Raw genomic sequence first — 13042 nt, forward strand, 5'->3', positions numbered from 1 at the left:
GGCCGGAGGGGTGGGGGATGGGGGGATACATCGGGTGAAATCTCTCAATACTTTATATATATTAAGAACATGGGGGAGGGGGGGCTGAAACAAATTATTCCAAGTCTATGAATACTATCAATAGTATGCAGGGAATAATTAAGTCACATTCTTGGGAGAATATTGCACTGCCTAATTTTTTATCATAACATTTGGTAGTGTTTTTGAAGGTATACCAATAGAACTGTCAGTGGCCTACCTTAACCATTTTAAACTGTACACCCCTACACTTGAGCAAAGTGTTGGCATATTAAGGTCTTTCATTTTCTCAAAGTATTCTAAAGATTTTAAACACAAACTTCCTACAAACATTAACCGACCTTAGCCTTTGAGTGCTACTTCTGGTTTCGAGCTTTAAGTACTTGCCATTTAGGGGCACCAATATTGTTAAGTACGCCCGGCGTACTGGCGTATGCCTAGGTACGCGAGGTGGTACACTCACTACATTTTTTTTATGACACAAATTTGACAATTATTTTTGCAATGATATGAAGGTGTGCATGCAATACATTGAGAAGTTCCTTTTTATAATATATGGAAAATTACCATTTTTTGTACAAAATACTCATATTTTAGTTAAAAGTTCAAAACAGTCATACTAATTAAGAGTATATTTCTCTAGTTCCCCTTTTCCATAGGCCATACCAATTTGATGTTTGGAAGTTGGTATAAACTAAAATGATGATGATTATTTTAACAACTGAATACTGATTAGCTGCTATTCTATATATTTAACGGACAACCAAACACAAAATGTTTATATTTTGCACAATTGACATGATTCAGTTTTTCCACTTTGGGTTAATATATATTAAAAAATAATCTTGAATGTCATTCATAAATTTGCACACTATATATTACTTTGGTAAAGAATTTAATTTACTGATATATCAGACCCCATTTGCTTTAATATTTCATAACATCTGAAACTGCTTTTACATCAGCTGGGCTGGAAAATGGTTGACTACCTTTAGGAAATATTTTACATGATTTGATATGTAAACATCATCTAATCTTTATACTTGTTTGTGATGTCACGCAATTAACTGTCAATATTTACAAGTCTTCATGCAAATTTTTAGTGCTTGGATTAAAACGATTATTGCGCTTTTCTTGTTACTAGTTAATTGATTTGCTTGAGTTTTGAATGTAAGTGGTTAAAGTGGGATTATTTTTACAGAAAACAGCCATTCAGATTCATGATTGAAATCATAGCACCAATTTTGTGATAATCCGAAGTCTCTTAAAAAACAAAAAAGGTCTTTCAAAATTTCGAATTTCCTCACATGACCTATTGATCGAAGTAGGAAGACATCATAACATCCCAAGAACATATGTACCTTTTGTAATATGAATGCCATTGATTCTTTAAACCATACTTTTGACATTGGCCAACAAAACAAATATGTATAACTCTTTTGTCCTCAGACAGCGGAAAAACTATGCACAATGTTAGTAAATATTTATATCCTGCATCTTTGTTACGACCGAGAACCTAATTAAGTTAAGAATTTGATGTTATGATATATAGTTTACTTCTCTATTGACTATGTCTTTGCTCTTCACGATGATTTGTTTCATATATTTTATTTCATATGTTTTGCGTTTTGGCTATGAATGTTATATCACTTAATGCTGAATAAATGTTATGTTTTGTTATGCTACGTTAATGCAGAACCAAGCCAAGTTTATACTTTTTGAGAAGTGTGATCATCATAATCTATGATTTGTTGTATTTAACTAAGTTCAAGGAATTAATTTGGCTAAATGAAATAAGTCTATTCTATAAAGATTTTATGCTTAACATTTATCAAGATATTGGGCCTTTAGATCGATCCGACATATGTATGCACATTATAAGTGTTAATATAATTATATTCAGATGTTTCATTAAGAGTATGTGCCATGGCAATTATATTAGCATAAAATACTCAACACGCAAAATCATATAATCTCTTTCATTCTGATTTCATTGTATGTCTCGCTGTTATATCATCAAGTATTTATTAATACTTTTCAACATACAAAAAGAATTTAAATATTAAATTGGAAATTATTTTTATATCAATATATTTCTACATGGTTATTCTTAATTATTTGTAAGGTCAACAGGGTATCATGTTTTTGCATGTCATTTAATTCTTTTTTTGTTCATTTTTCGCAAGGATTTTGTTTATTCATTTACACATTTCTTTAATTATTGTATTATAAACAATCATTTCTACTATTCAAAGTATATCATATCCAAAGCTTTATATTAAAGACCATATCCAAAGCAAATTTGCCATATCTGTTGTGTTTTTTTTTCCACAACCAAGCCTCTTACAGTTGAAAATGTGCATCTGAACACAAATTATAGAATTTCATACCAATTGTACATAATTTAAATTAAAATTGATTGATACGAACTCTGTTACCTCACTGTAGAAATTAGATACTAAAATGTATAATGTTAGGTTCCTAAGAAATGACTTATCTTATGATCGATGGAACGTTTCGAATCATCATAAAATGAAGAACTTTAATAACTAGTCAGATATATTAATTTGATAACGGCGTTATCATATGATAATACTTTCTTAAAATGGCCCCTAACGATGTAAATGTGTCTAAAAAAGCACTGGTTGAAAAAAGTATTCTGACTAAAACATAATTTATTTGATTGATTTTTTGGCAAAAAGTCAAAGTTAAGTTTTGTACTAAATTGTTCAGTAATAGGGTAATCTCTAGCTGGCAACATTCTCACTCTTATTATACCGGTACCCGTATTTTCAAACTGAGTTCTTTATTAATAAATGTGCTATGCAAGGCACCGTTTCCAAATTGTGATGTTATTAATGTTTTAGAGAAAAAAGTGTATATTTTTTGTACACAAATAATTATATTTTTATATATATTCTACTGATACATTGTGCAGCCAGAGATTTTATTATAATAATTGTGGATATTTTTGTCATCTGCTGATTACCTTCCGTGGAAATGTGTGGATTTTGTTGGCTGGTGTCATGTTACACGCATGATGTAACGTAGAGTGCTCATTTAATAACCTACAATAATTTTTCATCGTTAATATTTCATTATTTATGATCATGATTTTTTTTCTTTCAAAAAACTGAATTTTCATATCTTGACAAGCTCTGTTTTGAAAAAGCAGATGTTTTTTGGAGACTATGCAATCTTCATAAATGCCTTATCAGATTTTAGCATCAGTTATTAGGGTTTTAGCTAAAGGGTTTATAATGGAATATCGTTTTGCACCCTGCCCTCTTTTGGTAAGAACTAATCAGTAATCATTGATAACATTATAGGCATCCTTCTGCCTTCATTGAAGTAAATGCTTAAGACAATCAAATGTTGTTGTTTTTAAACTTATACTATGATTATGATAGCCACATACAAAATTTGGCAATGGTAGTTAAACATATCAACATACTATTACTAAAACATAATTCCTTACACTTTCTGTCATATTCATTATGTTCCAGTTTTTTTCCTTTAGCGCCCTGTTACTTTTCTTAACTTCCTTGCCTTTTTTAAAACCTGGTTATAAGCCTTTGTTACAGAGCTGCTTAAGCAGACATACATTCTTAATTGGTCTATCAGCTAGTCTGTTTTCGAGGAAGAAAAATTGAAACGTTTTTGTCACCAAAAGTCTGAAACCACTTCATATATTCCAATGAAACATGGTATACATGTTCGCTAGGATATTCCCATGACTCTTGGTATACATGTTCACTTAAGATATTCACATGAAACTTGTTATACATGTTCACTAGGATATTCCAAACAAACTTGGTATACATGTTCACTTAGGATATTCACATGAAACTTGGTACTCATGTTTACTTAAGATATTCACATGAAACTTGGTATACATGATTGTTTAAGATATTCACATGAAACTTGGTATACATGTTCACTTCAAATATTTACATGAAACTTGGTATACATGTTTGTTTTAGATATTCACATGAAACTTGATATACATTCTTACTTAAGATTCACATGAAACTTGGTATACATGTTTGTTTTAGATATTCACATGAAAATTGGTATACATGTTCGCTTCAGATATTCACACAAAACTTGGTATTCAATTTTACTTAAGATATTCACATGAAACTTGGTATACATGTCTTGGCAAACATGGTAAGAATGGCAGTACACTAGTACTTTCTAAGAAAGGTTTAAGTCTTGCTAAAATAATCAGAGTCGGCCCATTAATTTACTGATAAATGCCTATATCTGCTTGGCAGATTATTCTTGTAACATGTAGTAACAGAAGCATCATGTTGATTTAAGTAAGTCTTTGAATCACTTAGGGAAGATAGCAAACACGCAAATAAAATCCTTGCGTTTCCATGTTCATAACGATTTATCCTTAAAATAGCTATCATTATCAATATTATTTGTGTTTGAATAAAAATCGTATATTACCCATTAAGCTATGTCTGTGTTTAATGTTTCAAAAATTTGCTCCAAAGTCTATTTTGGGCTGAGGTGCTTGTGATTTTACGTCTTCTGTACTATTATGTTATTATTATTTTGGGTAATATATATTTGTTTAGAGATGAGGAGCACGTTTTGACCAGTTGATTAACAAAACAATTGACGCGGTCAACCATGTTTGCCAATTAATCAGAACAAAAGTTGTTTTGGAGTGTTGCATGCAAATAGGCTCAGGTTAATGTTTTGTTACGAGCTGACATTTGATATCGATTCTTAGTTTCTCGCTTGTTTATCCTGCTCATATATATATGGGTATATATCTAACATATTATATAATAATCAACTAATTAAAATACAAAAAAGCAGAGCAATGAGTGATATGTTTCCTTTCATTATTTTTAGCCAAACATAAATTACTTATGTGTTAACCTTATAAAACATAAATCAACGACTGTATAATCGATACCGGGCAAGTATTTATTAACACACAATACAAATAATAAACATCACTCTCTCAATAATTTCATGACCACTTCGTGTGGCAATATGTGTCCATGCATTTCAACATAGCATCAGAAAAATAAAAAAAAAATATCACTTTGCACAAAGCGACTGCTATAAAAGTTCATGAAACCACCTCATTCACTCTGTACGACATTGTCAAATTCTCCAAATTTCAGAACGACATAAAATCGTTTATCTGAAAAATATAAAACGTTATGATTATGTTCAAAATTCAATAATATCTAGATATTAGATGATTCATATGCACCCATACATAATCTTAAAGGGTGGTTGGGTGTTAAAAACTACCAGTTTCGGTATAACCTCGAATGACGAATGCATGTGTATAAACGGCTTTTATACCAGCCGTTTACTTATGTATGCTCACTGACCATTACCATATATGTCAATAGTCGGAACGACCTTGACCATGACCACCATATATGGTAATAATCATAAATACGCTTTATTCCGTACCAAAATAAATATATATTTATCACTCAAGATGTGAAATAAGATTCCCACATTGAATGTATAATCTGGAGTATGAATGGAATGCAATGATAGTTGGTAGTCTTAGTCCTAAAATGTTGCTCAGTATGTAAGACTTGACGCACGTGTTACCCAGAGTGTGAACTTGGGCATAGTGTGTGTAACAGCAAAACAGGGCAGGATGACCTATGGTGTTGCCCTGTATGTAACATTTGGTGAAGTGTGCACATCACAAAACATGGGAACACTTGCACAGTAAATGATATTGCGTGTTGTGTGTGCAGCACAAAACATTGTGGCACTTGACGCAAGTGTTGCCCAGTATGTGACCATGAGTGTAATGTGTGCAGCACGTAATATTGTAGCACTTGACCAGAAGTTTTGCCCAGTACGTGAACTTCGGTTTAATGTGTGGAACTCCAAAACATTGTTGCATGAAGCTTTGCCTAGTATTTGCACTTGGGTGTGATGTGTGCTTCACCAAAAATGGTAACTTGACCTAAAGAATTACCCAGTATGTAAACTTGGTTGTATTGTGTGCCACACCAAACATGGTAACATGTTTTAATCTCTGCCAAGTATGTGACCGTGAGTGTAATGTGTGCTATACCAAAAGATGGCGGCAAAACTAAAGCATTGTCCAGTAAGTGCCTTTAATGTTATGTGTGCTACACCTCAAATATGGTAGCGCTTAATCCAAGGTGTTGCCCAGTATTTGACATTGTGTGTAATGAGTGTTACACCGAAGAATCGAAGCTCTTGATCCAAAGAGTAGCCAAGATTGTGACCTTGGGTTTAATTTGTGCAACTTAAAAATATGATAGCGCATGACATAGAGCATTCCCCACCTTTGGTATAAGGTGTGCTACACCAAAACATGGTAGTTCTTGACCCAAGGGTTGCCTAGTATGCGACCTTGGGTGTAAGGTTACTGCACCAAAACATGGTTGTACTTGACCCAAGGGTTGCCTAGTATGTGACCTTGGGTTTAAGGTTACTACATCGAAACATGGTAGCACTTGACCCAAGGGTTGCCAAGTATGTGACCCTGTGCGTAAGGTTACTACACTTAACCATGGTAACACTTGACCCAAGGGTTGCCTTATATGTGACCTTGGGTGTAAGGTAACTACACCAAAACATAGTAGCACTTGACCCAAGGGTTGCCCAGTAGTATGTGACATTGGGTGTTAGCAAACTTCACCAAATCATGGTAGTATTTGACCCAATGGTTTTCCAGTCCGTGACCTGGGGTATAAGGTTACTACACCAAAACATGGTAGCACTTGACCCAATATTGGCCTAGTATGTGACCTTGGGTGTGAGGTTACTGCACCAAAACATGGTTGTACTTGACCCAAGGGTTGCGTTGTATGTGACCTCGGATGTAGAGTTACTACACCAAAATATGGTAGTACTTGAGCCAAGGGTTGCCTAGTATGTAACCTTGAGAGTAATGTGTGCAACACCTTACATGTTAGCACTTGACCCAAAGCCTTGCCCAGTCCTGGTATGTGTGCAACACCAAACATGGAGAACTTGACCTTAAGCATTGCCCAGTATGTGATATTGCAATTGACTAGAATGTGCACCATGTTGCCATAACATAGAAGATTGACCTAAACGTTTCTGAGACTATATCAGAGTTGATTTCTTGCACCAGACATGAAAGCATGACTACCAGAAAGAATAAATATGCTGGTAATTTTAAGGCTGAAGCCAATGAACAATTTATTTATTTTCTCTTAATAAGCTGGATCCATTTGGTCTATAGTGTTTACTTTCTCACTAGTCAACAGTAGACATATTTAAAATACTACACCTGAAATACAACGCACCTGACAAAATGTATATAGTCCTTATTGTGATGATGATGGTGAAATCGCCTCCTTTGAAAGAAGTTACATTACCAAGAATTCAAGAGATTTGATTTGGTTGACAAACGAAGCTAAATGCAATGTTTAAAATGGCATTCGGGATTTTTTTTAAATCATTTTCAAAAAAATGGTTATTTCCCTGCTTTTAAAGGTACTTGACACCATATGATACAACTGCAAGAAAAAAAAGAAAATTGCCAAAAACTTAAAACATAAAATTGATATTCTTGCGTACGATGAATTGAGTCTTAATTACTGATGTATGACAACACTTATGACACATGTTACTTTCGAAGGTTTTTAAGTATTTTTCCAAATGAATTTACTGGGTTTGTCTAACACGTAAATCCCAGTTAATTCAAAAATATTGTCGGTATATTTATTTGTACTAATCATGTGACTTTGAAATGCTTAATATACACACTATAAACTGGGATAAACTCAAGTGAGACAGCGACCAAATAGTATTCAAATAATGTAAAGTTATGTATTATCGGCCTCATACTAGCTCATATTGACAATTCAAGTCTTGATTTGAGGAAATACTGCCATTTTTTGGAACAACTTTTGTCAAGTACCTTTAGGCACAATTCTCTTACAAATTTGTGGACCAGATGCGTCGCATGTCTTGGAAATCCAAAATGTTCCAGTAAACATCACCATGACCTTAATCTTTGACCCCAAAGTCAACGGGGTCATCTACTGAACATGACAATTGTGTCATTGACAACGTCCCTTGACAAAGTTGTCTGTGTCAGCCATACTTAGCAGGCGACACAAAAATGCAGTGTTGCTTCCCTTCATAGGGCCCTAATCATATATTTAATTGTTTTAATCAATTATATATGCCAGTTGACGATTGTTTTAGTAACATCCTTCTGTCAAACTATTGTTCTACATTTGTTCTCCTACACCTCTTGAACTAGACTGTTGAAACTTAACAATGATGGTTGTCAGCCTCATGCTGCATGTGAATATACGCACAAACAAGAAATCCATGAAATACCCTTCAATAATTGGTTTATATAACCAAATAACCTTGTCAAACAAAAGTTCCAAAAATTATGTTTTTTGTAAATTCCTCTTAAACATAGCAGATGAAAAGAAACAACTTGATTTAACTAATGATGTTAAAAATAATGTCCCAAATTGTCAACATTCTTCCTCATTTTAACACAGTATCTCCTTAATTTGATTTTGGTTTTCTTACCAATTTTGCTCTAATTTGGTTATTGTACACAACAGCAATCAATATTTAAGAACACACTTAAAAGTTTCTTCTAATATTCCCTGTCATACAAACTGGATACACATTGAATAAATGCAAGCAATACAAAATGAGATAAATTGAATAAATATAGGCTTGGTTTGAAAGACAATTACATTGTACCGTCTCCAATCATTGTCGTCTACACTTGAAGTACTATAATTGTTACAAAATAGGAGCTCATTGACTTAGTTTCAAACAGGGTTGATTTCAACAACTTTCGATGTAAATGTATAATGATCTAGAAAAAAGCACAATATCACAACGTAGAAACAATAGAACATTCTTTGTTCTCTGGATATTTACAAAGAAACTGAACTTTGTAAACAAATATCGCAGGCATTTTCTTCAAAGAAAATGATAGTTCCGATACAAGACATTATATGTTAGTGATTTGGAAGCAGAATTCTTTCAAAATGATGGTAACTTAAATGGAAACATTCAATATTTGTCTTTCATTTATATAAAAAAAAACACACTAACAACGAGATGTAACATATTCAAATTCAAAAGCCTGACAAACAATCTCAATGTATAGTGGAGTGTAACCGGAGTAGGGTGGAATATAGCCAGTATATAGGGCGAAGTTTTTGTCCGTTTTTGTAATACAAAATGCACGTTAAAACATTATATTTAATTAATGCTATCATTTATTTTTTACGAACTACTTCTACTGAGGAAGCGGCATACATCTAAAGTTATTGTCGATGGAAAATGGCCGAGGTGTTCCGAATGAGGAATACCAACTGGAAATGAGTGGCGGTGCATCCTTCCTGGAGAAAAGCGGTATTGATCGCATGGAAACCTGTGAGGATCATCACCAATGTGTTTCCGGTCTTAGACAAGAGTGGATATACTAGTGCTAGTGATACTGGTGTATGTGTAGATGCCCTGGCCGAACCTATATTACGCTGAAACACTTCTAGGTGTTAGATAATCCTACTGATGTGAGGTTCCCACGCGGCGAAGGCATACTCTTTGATGGGTCTCACCACGCTATCGAAAGACTGTAAATAGTTATATACCATATGTATTTAAATCCACTTGAAATACCTGGTCACCAATGTTATATCCAAATTGTGAAGCATCGTTGTTAAAGCGTATTAATGGGCTATTATATATAACATTACTCTTATTCTTATTCTAAAGCATTATAATAATAATATTATTTTTATCTAAAAAAGTAAACGCAAAAACTAATAGACAAGCTGTTTTGTTCATTTCTATAATAAAACCTTCAGAACTGCACAACAGGACACTCAGCTCGACATGGGGGAGATGAGATGAGATAATCGACAGGGGGTTGACAATTGGACGGAAAAGATGAGGAGGCAAAAAGATAAGAAGACAGATTGGGGAGGGATAAATGGTAAGAAGGATGAGTAGGAAACAGAGGCTGATACGCTTCAGGAAAAGAGAATAATAGAAAGTGGAAGACAGAACCATATAACGAAAGGCAGTCTGAGGAATTTGAAGGTAATGTGCATTTTAAACAGTTAAATTGTTACAATGAAAGTGTGGGAACTAATAGTGTTATGTAGCCGTTAACTTCAGAACAGCCACTCCAATATATCGTGACAGGAATATTGAAGCGTGAAAAAACTCTGTGACTAGGAAGCTTGTAAAAGTTCACATTTGTTTTAAATCCCGTTATGCACTTGAAGAAATGTTATTCAAAACTTCCTTGTTTCGGCGACCATCTTGAATATTGAAAATGAGACTAGTTCGTGTTAATTATTTTTGTTGTCAGTGAAAATAAACATTTTGTAATACTAATTGTGTACAGTAATTGTTTCACCTGGATTTTGGTCAAGGTGTGGTCAAAAACACAAAAAAATAACATCGACACTCTGACAGCTCTAGGTACTTGGTGATTATTTACAGCTATGGGGACATCGCATTATCTGGCCTTGGTAGGTACGTTTATCTTTCTCTTGGATGTTTGGTGCGACATTGAATATATTTATAATATTATAAATGCATGTAAACTAGTGTTGTCAATAAGAACGGGATGTCGACCAAATTGGAAGTTTCAAACACAGGGGTAGGGTTGGTTGTTATGCCACACCCATATGACCTCGCCCCTTCACTCACTCACTCACTCACTCACTCACTCACTCACTCACTCACTCACTCACTCACTCACTCACTCACTCACTCACTCACTCACTCACTCACTCACTCACTCACTCACTCACTCACTCACTCACTCACTCACTCACTCACTCACTCACTCACTCACTCACTCACTCACTCACTCACTCACTCACTCACTCACTCACTCACTCACTCACTCACTCACTCACTCACTCACTCACTCACTCACTCACTCACTCACTCACTCACTCACTCACTCACTCACTCACTCACTCACTCACTCACTCACTCACTCACTCACTCACTCACTCACTCACTCACTCACTCACTCACTCACTCACTCACTCACTCACTCACTCACTCACTCACTCACTCACTCACTCACTCACTCACTCACTCACTCACTCACTCACTCACTCACTCACTCACTCACTCACTCACTCACTCACTCACTCACTCACTCACTCACTCACTCACTCACTCACTCACTCACTCACTCACTCACTCACTCACTCACTCACTCACTCACTCACTCACTCACTCACTCACTCACTCACTCACTCACTCACTCACTCACTCACTCACTCACTCACTCACTCACTCACTCACTCACTCACTCACTCACTCACTCACTCACTCACTCACTCACTCACTCACTCACTCACTCACTCACTCACTCACTCACTCACTCACTCACTCACTCACTCACTCACTCACTCACTCACTCACTCACTCACTCACTCACTCACTCACTCACTCACTCACTCACTCACTCACTCACTCACTCACTCACTCACTCACTCTCTCTCTCGCTCGCTCGCTCGCTCGCTCGCTCACTCACTCACTCACTCACACACTTATTGATTGATAGATTGATTGATTGATCAGTGATTGATTAATGAGTGATTGATTGATTGATTAATTGATTGATTGATTGATTGATTGAATTATTGATTGAATGATCTCAATGAAGTCATTAATTAAATAAGAATCAAAAGATCAAATTTGATTAATGAGAATAAACACATGTCTTTTTCCAAAAGCTTTTTCATTTGTTTGAAAAGCTTCGTTGTTGAAGAAATACAAGCCTAATGAAAGTTTTGAAAAGGCAAAGCGTTTGATGAAAAGACGCAAATTTTCTTAGAGGCAATCTTTCACCAAATAGAAAACACACAGCTTTAGCATAGCTTAAAGAAACGCAGCTTTAGCGAAGCTTTCAATATAAAAAAAATACACCTTCATAAAGAGAAACCCAGCTTTCAAAAGAAAAGCACAGCTTTTTAGAGAAAATAAAACATAGCTTTAGCGAAGCTTTTCTTAAAAAGCGCAGCTTTTGCTAACCTTTCTTAAAAAGCGCCGCTTTTGCTGAGCATTTTACAAAAGGCGTAGCCAAAAAAGCTCAGCTTTTTGAAAAGCATAGCTTTAGCTAAGCTAAAGCTGATCTTTTTAGGAAGCTGCGAAAAAAAAAACTCAGCTTTTTAGAGAAAAAGAAACATAGCTTTAGCGAAGCTTTTCTAAAAAAGGCTTTTGCTAACCTTTCTTAAAAAGCGCAGCTTTTGCTAAGCTTTTTACAAACAGCGTAGCCAGTTTCCAAGTTTTGAGTGTGACATTAAGCATGTGAAAGTTACATGGTTAGTACAGATACATATATTGACACCATTTTGTATTGAAATTAACTGGGATATACGCGGTAGACAAATTAATAAACTTTGGAATTGGAAGATATCCAAATACTTCGAAAGGTACATGTGTCGTAAACAAATTGACAAATCAGGTACTTTAATCTTTAACATACTTGTTGAAAAATAGTTGAAAAGTTATTGTATTCGTGAGAGTTTAACCCCCAAATTTCAGGGAAACAATTCAATATTGATGGATCGGTCAGTTTCAAATTCTTAATGGAAGCTCTGGGAAACACTTTTATTGACTGCGTATGACACTTCTTATAAACCCCTTTAGATGAATTTCTAAACTTATAATGAAAATTGCAAAACGAATCCTTTTTAAAAGTACAATTATATGGTCTCATGATGGGTTGGTTGCCATTCAGTTTTAATACCTTTTCAAAATTTAGGCCATTATAATAAACATTTTATTATTACTCTTTTAATAATCACACATAAATTCTTCAATCAATGTTAAGAGATTTTATTTGACAAAAAATATAATTCAGGAGAAAGAATTTCTTCTCAGCTGTGTTGATTCGTTGTAAATTGACAATAGTTTGTTCTTATCATCAATTATGTTCCAATATATGACATGCACAGATATAAACATTGCCACCTATAAATAGTGATTTTAATATTTTTGGTTTGCA

At 34.5% G+C, this 13042-nt stretch overlaps 1 protein-coding gene across 1 annotated transcript in view; it reads left to right on the forward strand.

The window, feature by feature from the left end:
• The first annotated feature begins 10324 nt into the window (after window positions 1–10324).
• LOC128223754 (receptor-type tyrosine-protein phosphatase eta-like) overlaps window positions 10325–13042 on the forward strand; it is a 72312-nt gene continuing 69594 nt past the window's right edge. The window contains exon 1 of the mRNA XM_052933113.1: window positions 10325–10541. Within this exon, the coding sequence (XP_052789073.1) occupies window positions 10515–10541 (27 nt within the window). The 5' untranslated portion in view covers window positions 10325–10514. The remainder of the gene's footprint in view (window positions 10542–13042) is intronic.

The sequence above is a fragment of the Mya arenaria genome, chromosome 17 (assembly GCF_026914265.1).
Source record: "Mya arenaria isolate MELC-2E11 chromosome 17, ASM2691426v1".
Lineage (NCBI taxonomy): Eukaryota > Metazoa > Mollusca > Bivalvia > Myida > Myidae > Mya > Mya arenaria.